The sequence below is a fragment of the Esox lucius genome, chromosome 13 (genome assembly GCF_011004845.1).
Source record: "Esox lucius isolate fEsoLuc1 chromosome 13, fEsoLuc1.pri, whole genome shotgun sequence".
In the NCBI taxonomy this organism is placed as follows: Eukaryota; Metazoa; Chordata; class Actinopteri; order Esociformes; family Esocidae; genus Esox; species Esox lucius.
Genome location: NC_047581.1, coordinates 37224548 through 37245754, shown reverse-complemented (window position 1 = coordinate 37245754; position 21207 = coordinate 37224548). Strand labels below are relative to the sequence as shown.

At 40.9% G+C, this 21207-nt stretch overlaps 1 protein-coding gene across 2 annotated transcripts; it reads left to right on the top strand.

Annotated features, from left to right (window-relative positions):
• The first annotated feature begins 653 nt into the window (after positions 1-653).
• On the top strand, positions 654-18726 carry scarb2a (scavenger receptor class B, member 2a). 2 transcript variants are annotated; one of them, XM_010877210.5, is made up of 13 exons: positions 661-1446; positions 6903-7060; positions 7336-7483; positions 8134-8328; positions 10107-10198; positions 10541-10660; positions 10982-11160; positions 11917-12035; positions 12247-12320; positions 12502-12553; positions 12846-12998; positions 13740-13787; positions 14325-18726. In XM_010877210.5, exons 1-13 carry the CDS (start codon positions 1324-1326, stop codon positions 14460-14462), a joined length of 1599 nt encoding a protein of 532 aa, XP_010875512.1. In that variant the 5' UTR covers positions 661-1323; the 3' UTR covers positions 14463-18726. The 2 variants fall into 2 exon arrangements, with proteins under 2 accessions (XP_010875514.1, XP_010875512.1); XM_010877212.4 differs by lacking the exon at positions 13740-13787 and having other exon boundaries at positions 654-1446.
• The last annotated feature ends 2481 nt before the right edge of the window (positions 18727-21207 follow it).

The window sequence follows — 21207 nt, the reverse complement described above, 5'->3', positions numbered from 1 at the left end:
AGAACCAGAGGATAGATATTTGCTTAAGCTATAAAATATTTTCAAGCAGCCAGAGTATAGACAGAGTATGCGAGAGAGATCACCAGTCAGCTCTCGAAAGCAACTGTTTCAGTGCGAATCACGCTGACATTCCCCCTTTAAATGAGCCCCGCCCCGAAATCAGTCGATCAAATTCTGCACCACGCTTAACGTCGTATATCCAATCATAACCCACTGGGGGTGGTCTTAAGATGGTGGTCCGGGAGGCTGTTAGCAAATCAGGTTTACTGCTCAGTGAACAAAAGGTTCACGTCAACTTTCGTTGGTTCTCCGAATAACACATTATTCATGTTCATGCTGCGGTTATTAAAGGAGACGTGATGAGGCGATATAGCGGAATTTCATGTTGAGAAGTAACGGTCGGTGACTCCCAAACATGTATCTATAACACAATGTGCTCTTTAAGCAAACCTATTAACTCAGATGTACTGTTTGTAAAGTATGTTTTTAACATTGTGACACCCCACTGACCCTTCTCAAAAGTGAATAAAATGTCCCGTTGTGGTTTCACGTACCGCTCAGTATAAAGTTACTATATATCTTGCTTGCTGCAATGTTTGGGTGGCGTTAATTTATACTTTCCCGTTTCATTTAAAACATCATTTTTGTTATCAAGTTAATGTTGTTAGCCCCACTTTACTACAATGTAATCGCATAGTTACGAAAGTGAATTGGTCGAGAATTACGTCAGGAACTGAAGTTTACATTCAAATCTTTGTCCGATTGCATCTGAATTATACTAAACTTTTGCTATGTGGATATAATCCTAGGCAATCGTATTTAGGTTGTGCTGTCTTTGTAAAACGTTGACCTCAGTCAGACAGAGAAAACTCACGCTACATTAGCACACCCACCGCCCATCCAAAGCGCCGCTTTTCGCATGACCGAGTTCATTTGAATCTGGTGAGGTGGGAGTGGAGGTCTTCCGCCCGTCCTCTGCGCTGTGAGCTGCTATTTGTTCCGCTGCCTCCGAACAACACGGTCGATTCCCGTTAGACACCGGCTGTATGGACCGAAGAACATTGTTCTACGACTGCATTCGGAGCTACTACCAACATTTATCTATTCAGTTTGTGAGTAGGTAGCTAATATAACAACGACCAATTTTTATTTGTCTAAGTAAGGTTAGCTGTAACGTTAGTGTAGGAAGCTAAGAAAGTGAGAAGTAGTAGCCTAAATAAAGCCTAAGAGAACACAATCTATAGTATTATCGTTAGTGTTACTTGATAGCTAATTAATTCCACATTTGCCAAATTAGTTTGAGTTAACTGGACGGCAGGCATCATGACTAGGAGATCATGTGCAATTTACGCTACTGGGATTGTCTGCGCCCATCTACTGATAGTGGGGATCGCTTTGGTCGTGGCACAAGTCTTCCAAACAATGATTCACAACCGGCTAAAAAAGGTGAGTTGCAACTTTTTCCCAATTCAGTCTTGTATTTTATAGTTTGGTAGTCTGGTGGCTTTAATTTGTTAATTGTGTTTTCACCGAACAGCAGACGATGAGTCACATATATATCATCCATTGACAGTAGATGTGATGTAAGTAAGTTCTCTCAATCCGCATCCCTAGTCATTCGTACTCCCAACGTGGGTCAGTGCGGTACGTCTTCCAAGGTCGACAATTTAATTCCTGCATTCCTTACTATCAACCATTTTTTTGTGTGTGTGTGTGTGTTAAAACCGCAACATTGTATCATGATCAAATAATTGATTCAAGCCTCTTAAAACGGTCTTCGGGGCGTTCAGCATTTAAACTCAGTCTGTAGTTTTTTAGTGGAATCTTACCGGCTGATCTACAAATGCAGGGTATTTCCATGTCACAGTTTGTGGTGGTACCATCTACATTACCATGGATGGATTACACTCAAAGTAAGCAACCTACTCCAACACAGCATTAAATTAAAGCCCGCTCGGTTTTTTTTCTGAATTGTACAGTACTAGAAGTGGACTGATGCATGGTTAGCTTTGGTATATAAATCGTATGCGTGACTTGCAGTTTCGTTGATTTGGGAATGGGATTTAAAGTTAAGAGCTTTGCTTGTGACTTACTGGATTTTTTTAGTCTAGGGTTGTAGTAGGGTGGGAATCTAGTCAGATGAGGGTAGGGGGAGGTGTGTGCGTGCTCATCGGTAGGGGGAAGGGAACGATACGGTGAAACCGCGGAGTCCCGCTCCCTTTTGAAATACATAGCATTTAATTTTCCCATCATCGCTTACCAGGTTGAATTTAACAATACTGGTAATCCCCACAAAACGGTCTTACAGTTTTACGTCTGAACGTGGCTTTCCCACATCAACAGATATATCTGACAACGATGAGCGAATTGACACAATTTATTTCGTATATGCTGTCGTCCTAGAACTAGGAACAGTTGAACAAAATATTGAATTAATTATGTTAATTCACTCGGATGTATATCCTTAATAAAATGCTTACCGGAGACTGAAATTATGAACCAGGAATTGAGAATGAATGTCCGCAAGTCTACCAATTACAATCCAAAACAGATGTTGTCTTTGTGCCATCTGAACAACTTTCCGGTAGCCTACCTTACGGTCGGGGTGTGGACCGAAGGAGTGTTAAGTTCAAGTAAGGGATCCTACGGACACAGGCCTGGAGGCATGGATTTTTGTCTAGCACGGAGAACAATTATCTGTCTCTGTTGTTGTTGGCCTGATCTAGGATACCGTAAAAACACAACATTTACTGTTGAGTGAACCTTATGGTTTATGCTTACAGCTCCTACTCCACTAGTGAGTGTGATTTGTAGACGAGTGATACACTTCAGCCTTCGGTCCGTTTGCTTGGCTTTTGAGATCAAGGTTTTAAGCATTTCTACGAGATACATTATAGACATGTGACGTCTGTGGTGTTTGCAAAACCTTCCTTTTTCAAGGATGGTAAAACGGATTGTTTTCTAATTGAGGCCTTCAAGGATTTAACGCAAGATACAATGTTGCATCAAAACTTTCTAGATCCTGGTTGAGCGAAGTCTATCAAAACAAAACTGACATCACCTATTGCAAAACGTGGAAACATGATGTCTTATAGCTGAAGATGACGATCACGCTGGTAGTGGTTTCCTTACCCTCACATTTTGTGTATGCAGCCGGTGTTTGGCTTTAAAGCGAGAATTCTTAGTTGCTATATATGTTTGTTTTTTTTGGAGTCAATCACTATTGACTGTTGAAGAATATAACTCATAAATGCCTCAAACTAAGGCTTTGTCTATGGTTTTTTTTGGTTACAATGCAGCACACATTATTGGAATCCCTAAGTTCGGCTTTACCGTTCAAGTCGCATGTTTTTACGTCACAAAGAGAAATTGCTATTTTTAGGATTTGTAACAGATTCAGAAAAATGTCTGGGATATTGTTTTTCTTCAATGCGAAGCGATATTTGACTCCGCACCATTCACCCGTTGCTATTCAGCAGTTACATCTTAGGCGTGGACTCACATGACTTGTACTCCCAACCACTTTTCTCAGCCTCGGTATGCTTGTACACACTCCAGCTATGATCTTGTTTATGAACGGCTTTGCCACCAGAGGAGCAGGCTCCATGCTCTAGCTAGTGAGTTGTTAACCTTTAGCCCAGTTGTGTACTAATGTGTTTCTCTCAGAATGGGTGTGCATGAACCACAGTGAATTGCCTATCCTCTCGTAATCCTCCATATGGAGTATTTAAGCGTTTGTTTTCATTCAACCATCTGAAACCATGGTCGAATTAAAATCTTTTCAGGAAACAACAAATGTGCATCCTTGTTGAGCCACACCTTATAACCAACATCCTGTCTTAAATCATTGAGTGTCCCTAAACTTCATGAGCTGGGTGAATGATTAAGGTCTGTGACGTCAGAGCTCAGGTTCTGCACTCCACAATGCTCTCTTGAGTCTTATCAGTTGTGACAAGAGGTGGCCCCCCATCCCTCACACTGATTGGGCGACTGTTTTGTCTGAGAGAGAAAAATGCTGTCGGACACTAGAAATATGAAAGGTTGACTGTTAAATACTGCTTTGATGTCATTCACGCAAGCTTAAGAAATTAGTTCAAGTACACTTCATTAAACCCATGTTCACTAACTTCATTCAAATAATAATAAAACATGTCTCCTTGAAAACTTTAAATTCAAATCTTTCAGCGTCTACTGTAGTTTTGTTTGCATTTAAGTAAAACAAAGACATTTGAATAATTTACTAACTCTTATTACACAAATACATCCTAAAATGTCTGGGCAATATTATTGACCCCTAGAAGTAGTTTGAAATTATAGAAGAAGAAAATGACATTATCTTGTTTTACGTCACTGTGTGTACCACAATGAGCATGGAGTAAAGAGAGAGAACAAGAGAACTCGCTGCGGAGGTCAGACACAACATTGTAGCCAACCATGTAGCATCTCAAAGCTACAAGTTCTTCAGAGACCTTCACCATACATAATCAAGAGGTTTAAAGCCCATGTCACTGAAGCCAATCTCTGTGGCCATGAATGGTGGGGAAGGTACCTTGATCAACTGCCACACAGATTCAAGCTGACCTTCAGACTACCTCAATTTGCCAAAACAAACCTTTACATGCCAAAACCCTTGCAGGACAATCTCCCATGGACAAATGAGACCAAATAAGAGCTTTTTGGTGAAGCAGACTATCTCATGTTTACAGAAAATTAAATTAAGCCTTCAAAGGAATGTGTTCATGGCATCATAAAACCAGGAGAATATTAAGGCGTTTTGGAAGGCAATGTCGAACCCAGTTTCATGTAGCTGGGTCTTTGTCAGAGGTCTTTAGTCTTCCAGCAGGACAGAGCGCCCGGACAGACTTCCAAAAGCACCCGGGACTTCAAGAAAAAACACTGGGCTGTTCTGACATGACCAGCAATAAATCCAGATTTAAATTCTATTCAAAACATGTGCAGAGATCACGACTGTATACTGTCAAGATTTAAAATCACTATCTTCTATATGGTGGTACACTTTGCTGTATGATATGGCACCATACACTGGGTAACCAAACATTTGCTGTAGAATACATGCCTTGTTGCATTCATTACTCTTCAATGTGCACTAAAATTGATTGATTTTTTCAGAATTCAGTAGTTTCTGATAGAGATTAATATCCCTGTCTATTCCCTAACAATGGTGTTTTGAAAAACAGAAGGCTCCCATACTACAGTATATACTTATTTTAGTGCTTTCTGTTCCACTGAGAAGCGTACACAGCTCTTCTGACGCCACCTTGTTATTCATGTTTTTCTGAATTGCCTAATTGAAAGCCTAAATCTTTAAGATCATGTTTTATTACTTAGTCATGTTGCAATAGGACAAGCTTTGATACGATGTTCACCTGACACACTGTCATGCTATTTATAACAAGCCGTTTGTTGATTGCCTAAACAACAACGGTAAGGGCGTCAGGTGGCATGTGACCAGTAACCAAAAGGTTGCTAGATCTAATCCCATGAATATTTTCTTAAACAAGACCGTTAACCCTAATTTATGAAAGAAATTTAAGAATGCTCACGCAGCAACATTTATTGCTGCCACCTTCAGAGGTAGCAGGCGCAACTTTTTTGTGTTTTGTGCTCATTAATTTAACATTGACCAAATGTGTCCGTAAAAAGGATTGCGCCTAAATAGAAGTTATAAAATGAATTATTACTTTGATGTTATGTCAACAATAATATATGGTGTTGGGGTCCAATTTAAACTTGCTATAGCAACAGTTGACCATGTCTCTCTTGACTCCTAATGCCGCGGGGAAAGTGGAAGGTGTAAAATGGAGATGCCAAAACCACGTTCAAGTAACATTTTAAATACATTTCGAAAGTCTGAACACTTATATTTTTTACATTTCAATAAAACCTGAACAAAACCGTGTAATCCTTGAACTATAAACAGGAAAATACACTAGTTTGTCTAGTAACACATTGTTTCTGTTGTTATTTTGTTCTGTATTCCAGCGCTGGATTTGAAATTATACTGGGACTGTACTGTAATTTCTAAATGGTTAATGTGATATGAGTTCAAAAACCTTCATATTAATTCTGACAGTCTGCACTTTAATCCTGTAGTCATTGTATTATTCAGAATCAAACGCTCAGGTTGAGAGCAAAAGAACACTGTCCAAATACTTTGGGAGTTAACTGTTTGAAATGTAGGGCTATTAACTGTTTTGTTTTTAAAATTATTTGTATACTCGTGTCAGTTCATATCTTGCAGTCAAACTGGAAATAATGCTTTAACTTTAATCTTCTAAAACATATCTTGCTAGCAGCGATTTATGTGCATGTTCACTTCTGTGTTCACATCTTAGTCTCTTGCTCCTGATAAGTCCTTTGTGATATCTCAGAATTCAGTGTTTTAAAACATTAGACAAGTATATTGCGTAATGTTTGTTTTCTTAGAATACTGGGTGTATCTTATGAAAAATATACATTAAAATGTATAGTCACGCCCTGTCTGCTGGTCGTCATATGTAAAATAATACATGTAAGCCCCTGATGTAATGTCACTAGTTTTGGTGAATCTGATGTCGTCCTACTTAGGGAGTTTTTCCTAGCCACTGAAATTCAACACTACTGTTGTTTGCACCTTGGGGTTTCAGGCTGGGTGTTTTGTAAAAGCACTGTGACATCTGCTGATGTAAAAAGGGCTTTATAAATAGATTTGATTTGATGTCTTCGGTGTGTCTTTGTGCCCTACCCTGGTCTTTTAGTGTGTTGGCTGAGGGTCTCAGGTCAAGAATTTTGTTTTCTCTTAGCATAGTCTGCACAGCATTGTTAATGGATGTTGCTAATCCTAAATTTAATACGTGAACTGTTTGAGATGGGGTTTTTTTTGTGTTCCTCTATTTTTGTAGGAATTTACTTTGACCGAGGCGAGTAAAGTGTTTGAATCATGGAAGAACCCACCTACTGCTGTCTACATGGAGTATTACTTCTTTAACGTCACCAACCCTCACGTGTTCTTAGCAGGGGGCAAGGCAGTGGTTGCCCAGATTGGGCCTTACACTTACAGGTAAATATTGACACCTTGCCATGTTCTAACTTGATATCCAGTTCCTAACATAATCCTCTGTGAATTTGTGCTGATTTCAACTTTCAGCCCCGAACATGTTTGTATGATATGTTGGTCACTGGAAGCTTGGGATGCGGGTCTTGGCCAAGTCGTATTGACTGAACGTTGTTCCATGCTGCTCAACCTGTTGATGTCGGACTTGTTTGAACTCGTTCACATGAGGATTAAAGACACGTGTGGACTGACTATTTTCTACCCACATCTTTCCATAATAGGGAATACAGACCCAGGGAAAATGTGACCTTTCTAGAAAATGGAACCAAGGTTTATGCCCTGAACCCCAAAAGCTTCGTCTTCGTCCCAGAGAAGTCCAGTGGAGATCCAGAGGTCGACATTCTGACTACTGTCAACATTCCAGCTGTGGTGAGTGAGTGAGTGGGTGGGTGGGTGGGTGTTTTTGTACAAGTCTGCCCTCCTTTAAATATCCTGTTGGTGTACTTGGCTAATGCCCTGAATCTTGGCTGTGACTTGTGTGCTGTGTCTGCAGTATAGTGTAAACGGTTGTGAAACTGAGCTCCTAGAGTACTTACAAGCCGAAGGGTGTTCAGTACTCCACCAGTCTACCCTTTTTTAGTCAACTCTTACTTCTCTTTGACCCTTTAAGGGTCCCAGTGTAACCACTTTAATACAGCATTTACATTCCTTTGCGGCATCCTTCTCGTAGTTTTTTCTAAACATTATGCCTGCTGCCGTATTTTGACATCTGGGTGATTTGTTTTGACCAACCTTCCTGGAACTAAAAATGAGTTAGGGTATCCCTGGACTGTCAGGATGTTATTTAATGATTCCTGGATATTTTTTGGATGTCCCATGTTTGTTTTGCTTCCTAGCAGACCTGGCATGGATCTGATTTCTACCCATGAGAACAGGACAAGAGAGCCATTTAAAGCTATAGATGTTTGTTTGTGATTGTGTTGTGTTGTACCATTGTTTTACTAGTGGAAAATGGGTGGATGCAGGGAATTTGAGCTCTAACCCCTTTTGTTTCCTCGACTCTCACTGTTCCTGGACAGGCGGTGATGAGTGAGCTGAACTCCTACTCTTTTCTTCTGCGTTCCTTCGTCTCCATGTGGATGAACTCCATCGGCGTGGAAATCTTCATGAATCGCACTGTCCAGGAAGTGCTGTGGGGCTTCAAAGACCCGCTGCTCTCCAAAATCCATGCCATGAAGCCAGATGTGGATGATTATTTTGGATTAATGTGGAAGGTAAACACCACTGGAAATACTGTAATAAACCATATGTAATCTTAGCTAAAGGTCTTTAACTTGTAATTTAATAGTAGCTGGGATGTTGCACAAGATACTTTAGTCGTAGGACCTGGGTAAGTTTCACATGGTCTATTAGGGTTTTCCCAAATTTTGTTTTATATTCTGTTTTCATTGTGCTTTGATTCACAGTGCACTTTTTGACAGCAATCTGACTGATTAAAACAACAGCCTATGTATGGACAGTTGAGTTTACTCTGCCTACTTTCCAGTGGGCAGTTTCTAGGGACTAGGAGTCAGGAAGCAGGCCTGCGGGAGGGGGATCATGTGACCTAAAGTGAAAATTACAATATGCTGATGAAGTTGCTTCCTTTTTTCTGCCCAACTCTGCTTTGTAGACTGTTATTTGGCCTTGTGCTATATGGTTGCGAACAGTATGCTTCGGTTCAACGAGCTAGTTTAAAGTTTCGTGTTTGGAAACTCCCTTGAAAACCAAGCTGAGTTTTACCTGTCAAATCTCAACTGTCTTCGCATTTGTGTGGAAAGAGCATCTGAAGGGGCACTGTGTAAAATCCTGTCTGAGACTCAGTTTAAACAGTAGCACAATGTGTCTCCTTCACTTACAGAACAAGACTACAATATTATTAGCTAGTCCAGGGTGGTTTAGGTTTGGGAGTACAGTACTGCCCGTGTCTAAAGTGACTGAGGAGACTACAGATCAATGCAAGCTGATGGATGCATTGGCAAGAGGGTTTATGGGGGAAATCTCTGGAAATCTGAACAATTTTGTGAAAAAAGTATTTGATACATTAACTTGAAGCACTGCAGAAGTCTTCTGGTCATTTAAGTTTTTATTCATGCTAGTAATAAAGTTACACTCTTACATATGGCCCCTTTAATGGTTATACCACAATTTTAAGTATGTTTTTATGTGCCTGAACATTTGACTCCGGAGTGGATTGTCTGTCAAGTGTGCAGTTATTTTAAAATGACAGGAACTTACCATGTCACTCATTAAACAAGATAATATGGTGGTGTATTTCATTTAGGCTAACTTTCATCATAGTTTTCAAATGTGAGAACTTTGGTGAAAACATATAAAAATGGGGAGAAAAAACGTTTTGTCAAAGCAAACATGCTTTATTCCAGATGCATAATCAATTGAGAGATGTGACATACATTTTGTGATTAGTTGGATTCCTGTGGTCACAGTTCCAATTCCTGCGATCTTAAGCAACTAAAGCTATAAGCCCACTTAGTGAGTAGAACTCCTCACATGAACAAACAAGTTCTTAAAAACACGTGAGGCACCTCAACCAATGCAACAAAACTTTTGTCACCTCTATTGTCAGAAGCCATTTCTTTGAGTGACTTTCCCTTTTGCCTAAACCAATGCTAATCAACGATATATCTTGCATGGCACACATAGCTTGAGCACTAATGAACATTAGTGGACATTTAACCCACCCTTTAGGCTGAGTATCTGCATACCTTTCTGTCATGTTATATGAGAGAGGGCAAACCCCAATGGACAGGCTACAGTAATACAGTGGCAGTTTCATTTCAGCCTCTAAAGCACAATAATCTTCCTGTTAGTAAATGTCGTAAAGATGACATCCAGCCATTTCAAACACTAAAGTGTCTTCCCAACATCAGAGGCAGATCGTCTCACTATGTGGCTGTTTCTAATTCTGTACCTGTCCGCTGTTCCACTGCTATTTATGATATGACGGCCTAACTGAACAATTCTCTCCCTCTTTTATTTATTTTCTGTCCAGAAAAATGGAACTCACGAAGGAGAGTTTGTGTTCAAGACTGGCGAACAGGACTACATGGAGTATGGCAGAATAGAAACATGGAATAAGCTAACGTAAGGCCCTTTGATATCCACCTTCATGTATAATGGCTGTCAAGGTAACGTTTCTCTTTTCAGCTTTTAGCTTTTTGCTCCTTGCCTTGAGGCATTGCGTTAACTCGATGAACAGGAATAAACTGGGATCTATCCAAATCAAGTATTCAAAGTCCAAGGATAAACACTGTTGCTCCCTCTCATGGTGGAGCAGGTTGTGAAATCGTGTGTTTAAACATCTTAGGAAACCGCTTTCCGGCAGTTGAAACGACATCAGGATTTGGCCTCGTTATTTTAATAAACTTGCGTACACGAAAGCGTCCTCATATTCTAACACACTCCGTACATCTCTCCTATCCACAGGGAAATGTCTTGGTGGTCCTCTAACCAAAGCAACATGATCAATGGGACCGATGGCAGTGTGTTTCACCCTTTGTTGTCCAGGAAAGAGCTGCTGTACATCTTTGCTGCTGACCTCTGCAGGTACGTTCCAGTGACTTCGCCGAACCTGTAGTTTCAGCGCGGGGACTCGTATAACGGCCAGGGGTCATTAAGAAACCACAGGCTCATCAGTCTGTCTGATGAACAGTGTAGAAGGCGCCCTGATCATGGTAGACGTGTCGACTGGTCTGACCAGTACCAGGAAAGACGAGGAAACGCATTATATGAAACTGAAGCTAACACCATTGAGGACCACTGAGCTTGCAGCGTCCCCTAGAAATTATGCAAATGTACCGTTCCAAAATCCAAGCATAATTTGTGGTAGAGCTTTAGATTTGCTGACGTGTGGTGTCTGTGGTGCAGGTCTATCCACCTTGGTTATGTGGAGGATGTGGAAGTGAAGGGGATCCCAGCCTACCGCTTCGCCCCTCCACACGATGTTCTCCAGAGTCCTCAGGAGAACCCCACTAACGCCGGCTTCTGTGTGCCAGCTGGAGACTGCCTTGGCACCGGCGTGCTAAAAGTCAGTGTTTGTCGAGAAGGTAAGAGCCGGTTCGTCACCATGTTGCAATCCTGGCTGGCGTGACATAGCAGGCACCCCTTCAACTTTGATTGACTAAGCTGTCGCCCGTTTTTCTTTGCCTGTCAAGATTCAGTTCAGTTCTGCCTGTGAATATAGATTAAACGAATGGCAAGGGTTCCTGTGTATAAGCGTTCAGATTGTGTCGATGGTAAATTATTAACTCCTAAATGAGTGCAATAAACTATTGGCTCCAATGATTGTGAACATAAAGGCTGGGATAAGGCATTTGTCCAAACAGATTCCTTCATAAAACAATAAATGTTTGAGGACATGCCATATAAATGTGCTTTTGTGACCCTTGCATGTAAAGACAGTAGGGTAGTTACTTTTAGATCTCATAGTTAAGATCCGCTTTTGCTGTCTGGTTCAATGGAGAGATTTCAACCCTCTGGACAAACTGTACTTCCTCTGAGGTTTTGTCTTGGGTTTTATCAGAATCAAAACAATTTAATCGTCTGCTGATTAGAACATGTCCAGGACAGACCGCAGTGGCAAAGAAGAGCTCCCTCTGTTTGGGATATAAGGCCACATGGCTCGTGTTAGAAATTTCCCATATTTGTATTTTAATATTCTTCTTTGGTATTTACTTTTTACAGACCTCATTTTCTCTTTACTTATTCTCTCTGGCTGTCTGTAGTGCATTTTTATCATATTGCTTGTGTTGTTTTTTCTATTGAACATTGTTTTGCCCTTGTTTCTCTCCCAATGTCTGTAGGTGCACCTATCGTGGTGTCATTCCCCCATTTCTATCAGGCAGATGAGAAGTACATTAATGCTGTGGAAGGACTGAGCCCCAACAAGGAGGAGCATGAGACTTACCTTGACCTTAACCCGGTATGAACACATTGGCATCTACATCGTTAAGGCCACTATGTGGGGAAATGCCATGGGCCCTATGTTCTGTTTACATTTAGAAATACAAAATGCATTGGCAGTGGGACATCTTGAATGTGTTAATGCAGAACCAATGGAAATTGTGCTGCAGTCAGAAAGGATTAGTTTCACCTGTATGATTTTGACGGGTGTTTTATGTGTCTGCTTTTAGACCACTGGAATCCCCATTCGTGCCTGCAAGAGAGCCCAGCTGAATATCATTCTTAACCGGGTTTCAGGCTTTCCGTAAGTATAGCTGTTGTAAATGTTTTCAACACTCTGCTGTATGAAGGCTGAGTAGGCCCGCTGCTGAGTAGGCCCGCTGCTGAGTAGGCCCGCTGCTGAGTAGGCCCGCTGCTGCGTAGGCCCGTTGTTGAGTAGGCCCGTTGTTGAACCTTGAGTCCTCACTACGTCTTCATTTTCACAGCAAAACCAAACATCTGAACGAGACCATTTTCCCAATCATGTTTGTCAATGAGGTAAGACATCTCCCCCTCTTAAATTAATGCATGACCTAGTTGTATCAGACATTAAGAAAATGTAGGTGTTAAGTATGCAGTCTGGGATTTTTGCCACAAACACAGATTTTGTCTGGAGCCTTTTTTTTCTGTCTCTATAGTGCCACTTTTACAACCAGTGTCCAAAAATTAGACTGCATCTTCAAGCTTGGGAGAATATTTCAATCTGTAATGAAGACCATAACTGCTGCTAACATGGTAAATAGCGGTTACTGCATCAGTTAGTGACCTGGTAAATTCTTGACCCCACCAGACCGCCACGATCGACGATGATTCCGCTGCCCAGATGAGGACCCTGTTGCTCATCGTCACCCTTGTGTCCAACTTCCCTCTGCTCATCGTGGGCATGGGCGCCATCCTACTGGTAGTCCTGGTCATCCTAGTGTGCCGGTCCCGCCAGAAGAAGGTAAGGCACCCTCTCCATCCCTGCGTTGACACCCAGGAGACCTCCCAAACAATGTAGATATTTTTTGGTCAATTAGCTTCCATGTGCCCAAAGATATGTAGTTTAAGCGGTGCGCTTTCATTCCCAATATGGCAGCTGTTGTCAGGGAGGTTATGAGGGATTAGCCTTATCGTGGACGCCCAGTTTAAAGTTAGCTTTAATTGTGTTTATACTTCTAGATTGTATAATGGCTGAGGGGAAACTGGGAACTCCTTGCATGTTAACAAAGTGCAGGGAGATGACACGCAGTCAGCATGTGCCACTTCTGCTAATCTCTGAAATGTCATTGCTGCTGGCCTTTCTAACAACTGGAATCACTTCAGTGCATATTTCCGAGTTTGGCAGTAACCCGATGGCAGACGGTCACAGTGATGACTCTGCAGTGTATAGTCTAAATTGCCGCACAGGTCAGAGTGCACTGAACTCTAGCAACCCTGTAGGACGCCCTGTGTACTCTTAATACTTATCTATGTTTTTCTAGGTTACTCTCACTGACCCCTTGTGCATGACCCCATTCCCTAACCGTCTGTTGTGACACAGATTAAAAGTATCTTCCCCACATGTATAACTGCAGACATGTTAATTTTGAGGGGAAAAAAATGCTTTTTTAAAGTATTAATATAAAGCAGTTTTGAAGAACTGTAGTTAAGTGCTATGATTTACATTTTCTGTAACCCTCCTTTTTTTCCTTTCTGTTTTTAGAATGAAGTAAAACGTATTGATTTTACTGAAGCTTTTCATTCTTTTACTGTAAGTCTTCATTTTGCCTTGTTTGCTGTTTTCGTTATGTTAATTCTTGCTTAATATTATCATTTGGGATTCTGTAGGATAAATATCTACATATTTTGCTTTCCTGCTTTATAGTGATATTTATTTTGAAGGAAGTTCAGCTGTTTTCCATGCAGCCTTACTGCCCTTATTTGACACTTTCAAATTGTAGTCATCCACTGAAGAAACTTATAATACAATGTGAATCAAATGTCAAGGTCCCAGAAACATGGTTTGCGTAAACACCAATGGGCACCGAATTAGAATAAGGACACGTAAAACATTTCTGAACTTCCACATTAAGGTGTCGTTTTTGGTGGTTTTGTGCATTTCTATGTTGATTCATCCACATGTTTAACTAGAGATGTTTTACATTGCATGGAGAGAAAATGAAATTATATAGTAAAATATTTCCAATTTATTTATTTGTAAAATGTGTACATCTCTTTATTACTGGTTTCCTGTTTTCTTGATCAAATCCTGCGTTGACATTTACAACACGTCTCCCCCCCCCCCCAGACGGCGAAGGATGAAACCGCCTATACTCAAGTCAGCGACAAACCCGAGGTCGAGCCGTCAGAAAGCAGCCACACAAACCAGCCAATGAGGAACGGTTCCTACATCGCCATGTCTCCCGTGGAGGCCCAGAAGTGTTGATGGAGGCCGCGTGGGGTGGAGGGGGAGGCGGAGCAGCCTGGGTGTGGTGTTAGAACTGAGGCAGGGTTGTGCTGTGTGCCCGGGGGTTTTCACTTCTGGGGAACGGCCCCAATAACTGTCAGTCAATCAAGATGTTGCTCCTCTTCTTCTGAATGATCCACTTATCTGTCCTCTCCTGCTGAGCATGGCCTTTCCTCAGGCAGTGGTGCAAAACCGCAACACCGGTCTACAGCTACTGCCTACCACCACTACTACTACTACTACTACTACAATTACTACTATTACTACTACTACTGTCGTCTCAGTTCTGTCCTGCTCAGCTCTGGGTTCATGAGGGATTACTGATTTTTTCAGCCAGGAGTATTTTCTGCTTTTCTTTTAGGGAATATGAAGCATAATTGGCACGATGTTCACTGATCAACAACTACTGAGCAGCCACTATCAGCCTTTTACCGAGCTCAGAGAGCTTTGACTGATGCGTTTTCACCTGAACAATGAAGACCAGAGGGTCCCATTACATTTCTTTGTATCAGTGTTTGTGAGGTCACTCGCAGAACAAGCGAACAGATTTGAACTGTTGCTCCTGAAGTTAAATTGTATTACTGGTATTTCTCGTTCCATCCCTGCAGCTGAGTTTTCACTGATTCTGGATTATGTGGTTTCGCTCAAAAATAGTGTACTTACCATTGTTGTTTTATGGAGAGAATACAAAAAGATAGTTAAAGAGATACTGAGCCAAACTATAGTATATTTTGGGTTTTCTAGATAAAACCTGTTATCAAACTGTGTGTGCGCACGTGTATGTGCGTGCACGCGCGTGTCCACGGCTGTGTCTTTGTTTGATTGGAGGGTGGGTGTCTTCGCTTGTTCCAGGCAAGGTGTAGTACAAGGCTGTTAATGTCAGGCCTTGGAGAGACTAAGTAATTCTTGTTTTAATTTCTACCTTGGAGGTTATTGCACTCCCTTGCTTTACCAGATCTGAATAAGAGGATGTTTTTGTCCTCCATGTCTGGCACCTGGCAGCCTTGGTATAGTATGACTGAAATAATACATTTCTCCTAACATTACTTTAACATTTCTGTAAACATTGAATACATTTCAGTCTATAGAAGATGGAAGGTGGAAGTGGTTTTCCCCCATGGTGGTGAGTCAGGGATTGTGATCAATAGATCAAGTAGATATGCCATAAGCTTTTATCTAATATTCAAAATGGAAGAGAGAAAAAAAACACACCCACACAACTTACAAGGGAGACTTGAACCTACTTTCTGCCTTACAATTTGTTTTTGGTGTTTCCTCATGTTAAAATGGTAAAAAAAAAAAAAAGAAGCTGTATATCTAAGTAGTTGTATATATGTAATGAAGAAATGTCAGGCTACCTCTGACCCAATCCAGCAAGTAGTAAAAGATGTGCCGAAACACTTATTTTTGGACAACAGTGTTGACCCACTTTACGTGTCTGCACTTGTACTTAGTGAAAGCACAATTTGGATTGCTAGTACAGTCCTCATAAGGTGACCAGGTTTTTCCACATATGCCTGTACCCTGTTAGGAACACCAACAGGTTCTCTGTTTAAAACAAAAAGGTGCATTATAGGATAAACAGTTGAACAATGCGCACTTATTCTGCTGTGCTTGCCATGTCAAACAGTCAACTGACTAGCCAAGGAGCTGTAGGTTTTCAGAGAAATATGGAATCACTGTCTTATGTTTTAATGTGTAATGTTTATGTTCCTGTCACTGGTCTGTATTGTCAAACCTTTCAGCAGTTGCTTCTGGAAAAAACTGAACTAAGGCCATAATACTGTAGACATGAAGATGTTATTCCTGCACTTTCCAAAAAAGAAAAAAAAATGTGCCCTGTTTTTCTTTTTTCGGTAAGGTTATTTAAAATGCAATGGTCCTTCTGTGCATTTCAGTGGTTCGCCACAGGGTTGCTTTTCTGTGGTTTCTAAGGTATTATTGTACACTTGGCCTTTGTTACTTTTCAGTACATTGATTTTAGTTTGTCTTTTTATCTATTATTGCTGCTAATAATTGCCATAACCTATGGACTTGTATTTTTCTATGGATTTAACATCCATGCTCATATTCTCTTTAGGGGTTGGTACAACAGAAACTGGTATAATCTCTTCTAAATTGCTACGTCTGGTCTCTGTGAAGCAACTCCTATAAATATTGTAGAATATTTGAGCAGGATACAATGCCCAAAGCTTGCTGCCATTTACTGGAATTAGCAGATAACTATAGATAGCAACACTGTATCAAATGTTTCAAAAACGCTTATCTAATGATGACTTGATCTCAGTTGTCATAGTGGCCCTAAAGTGTCTGAAGAATGGTCCATATTGAGATGATTTAGAAATGTGTTTCTGTGGGTCATCACAGATGGGGTTGGTAAAATGGGAGTGGAGTTCAAGATGGATTCCCTAGTTAACAAATGGAGAGCTTTCATACCTTAGTTTGGTTGTTCCATTAAGGACGTCTGTCAGACATGTATTTTTTTGGGGGGGGGATAGGTCTACTTGGATCATGGTTCTAGTTTTTATCAAGAACCAGTTCTCAGTAGGCCTTTTTTCGGCTCAACCTAAATACAGGCAATCATGGCTTTGTGCAAGCATTGCTGTACTTGTATAATCATCAGTCTCATACCATCCTTATTGACTTGAATCTATTACCCTAAACCGGAGAGCCATGTGTGTCCTGTGTGCATAACACTGTGTACTGAGCCAACACTCACACTGTCTGACTGATTAGTCCCTCTCACCTTTGTACCCAATTATTTAAGTCCATTCACTCCCCTGTGCTTGACCAAAGATAACCTACATAGATCTGTTCCAGCTGGTGTTTACCGTGCTCAAAGATAACGGTTGAGTCACCACTGTCCTTCTCCAATATGGCTGTGTCGGCATCATATACACCTTGGACTGTGCACTGCGTTTGACCTGGGCCCCCAGGGGACTGTGCACTGCGTTTGACCTGGGCCCCCAGGGGACTGTGCACTGCGTTTGACCTGGGCCACCAGGAAATTGTGCACTGCGTTTGACCTGGGCCCCCAGGAAACTGTGCACTGCGTTTGACCTGGGCCCCCAGGAAACTGTGCATTATGCATAGGTAGGAGGGTGCTGTTGGATGTGCTGTCTGCAGAAGTGCCGTGATCCACATTCAGTGTATTTTAAAACCTTATTTGAGTTGTGTATTTCTCCCAACAAGGCAAAACATTCTTTAGTTGTTTTTTTTTTTTTTTTTTGGCAAATCGGTAAATATTGAAATCGAGAGAATTGGGTGATCTCAATATATATTTTTTTTTATGCACGAAAGCGAGAACTTTAAAGGGTTAATGTGTGTCTGTGTGTGTGTGTGTGTGTGTGTGTGTGTGTGAGTGTGTGTGTGTGTGTATGTATGTATGTAAGAAAACCAACCATGTGTTGCTATGTCAATACATAATACTATGTAAAAATAAATTTTTATAAATGTTTTGTAATCGGACACAATATTTATGTATCCATGTTCAACGTTTTTTTTGTTTTATGAATTTGTATTTTGGCCCTGTTTCTTTTCTATCTTAAGTGCAGTTCAGTAATAATTTTGTAATATTCAACTAGGGTCATTAAGCACATTTTTAGTTTATCATTTCATTCTTTTCATCTCATAAACCCAAATCTTATGTCATGAAGTATCAGAGCCCCAGGTGTTCTGGGAATTCCTTGATGGTTGTCAATGGTTAATGTAAGGGATGAGATGTTTATGTCAAAATGCTTTTGAAAAAGCCAATGCTCGGGTTTGTCAAATGGCAGTGATTAATTGGAAGGCTGACTATCTGTATACATGTGCAGGAAGATTACTTCAGAGCCAGCACAGGCATAAGGAATGTGTTCATGCAATATAACACATAGATGAATGAAGCCCTCCTTCAAGGAAGAACGCTAGTGTCATCCTTTATTTAATTACTTGGCTTTCAAGTTACAAATGTGTTTAGGCAGTGTACTGACTTTTTTTTTTTTCTTTTCTTTTTTTTTCCTTTTACATTTCATTGCTTAAGTCCCATAGTAGCCAACTAACAGAAATTTCATGTTTCGTCTCAGAAACACATTTGTTTGCTGCTGAAAATGACAATCTGTCATGTTGGGTGCAAAACAACTTTCAAAAGTAATACTCATTAGTTTTTTTATTTACACTGCACAAATGTTTATACAATGCTTTTGTAAACATTTCTAGTGTATTTGCAAAAAAAAATAAAGTTGCAATGAATGCAAAGAATATAGTTGACCGCTGTTTCTTTAGTCTCTTGGTTGCTTTTAATAAAATGCTGAAAAATGCTTCCTCTGACCTTCCACCCATCAGTTCCCTATCTGACACCAGATCCTTCTAACCCCCCACCCCAAACTCAAGTTAGTACCCTCCCTACCACTTGGACAAAAAGGCACAACCTCACTTAATGTGAGACGTGAACATGATTCATCTTCATTTGGAATTTGATGTATTGTGATGCAACATTATGCAAATAGGAAAGGTTAAGAAACGGCAGCTAGTTCAAATTTCAAAAAAGAATATGTAACAAAATATTTTCAATGCATGGTATTTTCCAAGCTTTTTAATAATGGCAGAATTCTGCCAAAACATCTAACAGAAAACTGCTAAATTAAAATTTCTCGCAGGGATGAAGTATCAGGAAAAATAAATCATAATGCAGTTTTATTTTGATATACATGAATTTCAGTGACCCCAAGATCTGGTATCTGACCGGCCAAATATACCATTATTTGAATTCTAGGTAGGATCACACTTGGTGGCCATGAATCTGTTCTGTGTGAAAAAACATCAGAATCCAAAATTGTATTTAAAGAAGGAAATAATTGTGAAAATAAATATCCTGTATGTATCAGATTTGCGATTGAGTCAGGAGATGTTATTTCAACATGAATCATGCCACCTCTCTTTTCCTTTGTGTGGTTTGAGCTATCTTATAATTAACTTTCATAGGCCTATTGCAAGATTGTTCCACCATTCCGTTTCCTGCTACTATGTGACTGAACTGTTTTCACAAGGGGAGAATTGTTTCCGGTAGGTCATCCTGGAGCAATGGGATCAGATGTTACCTTTTCACACAGGAGCAGGGGTTGGGTTTCTAGTAAAGGAGTGTTGTATAGGCATTTGTTTTGTTTCCTTTAAATACATTGACAGTATGATTGTCATTCACAGTTGCAATAGGGCTAAAACTGTTGACTGTGTGAGGTGACTGATCATTTATACAGATGTTCCACAGCTATGCAGACAAATTCAGACAATTACCAACATACTATCAGTGCCCTTCTTTTATTGGACATGATAAAAATGTTGTTACATAATAAGCTGCTGTATGTACTGTCAAAACAAACATAGTTCTGCTGTTGTTCATAGTTTTTCATTGTCACACTTAAGCATCTTGCTGTAGCTTATTGTAACACTGGGTAACTTTAGCACGCTGGGCCTGGGCGTAACGTATTACAACCAGTGGGCGAGTTTACATAACCAAGTGACATACTGAAAATAAACATGTTAAATTCACAAACATTCCAATCAAATGTATGAGCTGCAAGAGTCACTTCATGTAAAAAAGTAAAATCTGATCACTAATTCAACCAAGCTTTCTTTATAGTGCTTTAGTTGGATACAATGTAACATTCTGGGATTTCAGGTTACAATAGAATACACTTTGAAAATGCAGTGGCAACAATCAGTATCAACCACCACTTATTATGAAACGTTCTGCCAAAGCCATGCTGCTGGCACATGAGAACCCCACCAACCGGAACATCACAGGCACCGTGTAGTGCTGTCCTGGTCCAGGCCTGCCGGCTTTGCTCTGCTCCCTACTGCAGTTACTTTTCCTGCTACACCAAAAGTACCTGCGTTTTACTCGCATCCTAGCATCCCAAAAGAGCACCTGAATCCTTCGTACCTGACATATGCCCCTTCCGGCCCCTTGATGTTCTGGTCCTGACTGAGACATGGATTGTTTAAGAAAACACTGCTACTCAAGCTGCTGTCTCCTCACCTGTTTACCCATATTCTGAGAGCGTCTGGTTGTGGTGATGTTAGCAATGGGGAATAATCGTTCTCCCCTCAACTCTCTGTGACCTCTATTTTGAATTCCGTTTCGGTCATTGTCCCCTTATCCATTAAAAATTAGAACAGCTGTCTACTGTCCACCTTGTACCCCTGGAGACTTTCTTTGTTGACCATGCCCATGTTGACCTCACCCTATCCCAGTTGACCATGTTGACCACGCCCATGTTGACCTCGCCCTATCCCAGTTGACCATGTTGACCACGCCCATGTTGACCTCACCCTATCCCAGTTGACCATGTTGACCACGCCCATGTTGACCTCGCCCTATCCCAGTTGACCATGTTGACCACGCCCATGTTGACCTCGCCCTATCCCAGTTGACCATGTTGACCACGCCCATGTTGACCTCGCCCTATCCCAGTTGACCATGTTGACCACGCCCATGTTGACCTCGCCCTATCCCAGTTGACCATGTTGACCACGCCCATGTTGACCTCGCCCTATCCCAGTTGACCATGTTGACCACGCCCATGTTGACCTCGCCCTATCCCAGTTCTCTCCCACTCACAAGTGAGGAATCTTGGCTAAAGGCTGTTTGTTGACAAATTGTATTGCAACCCATCTCCAGGTCTCTGATCACAACTCTGTCCCCTACTGTCTTTTGGTCTCCTTGAACTCTACTCAATGTGTCCAT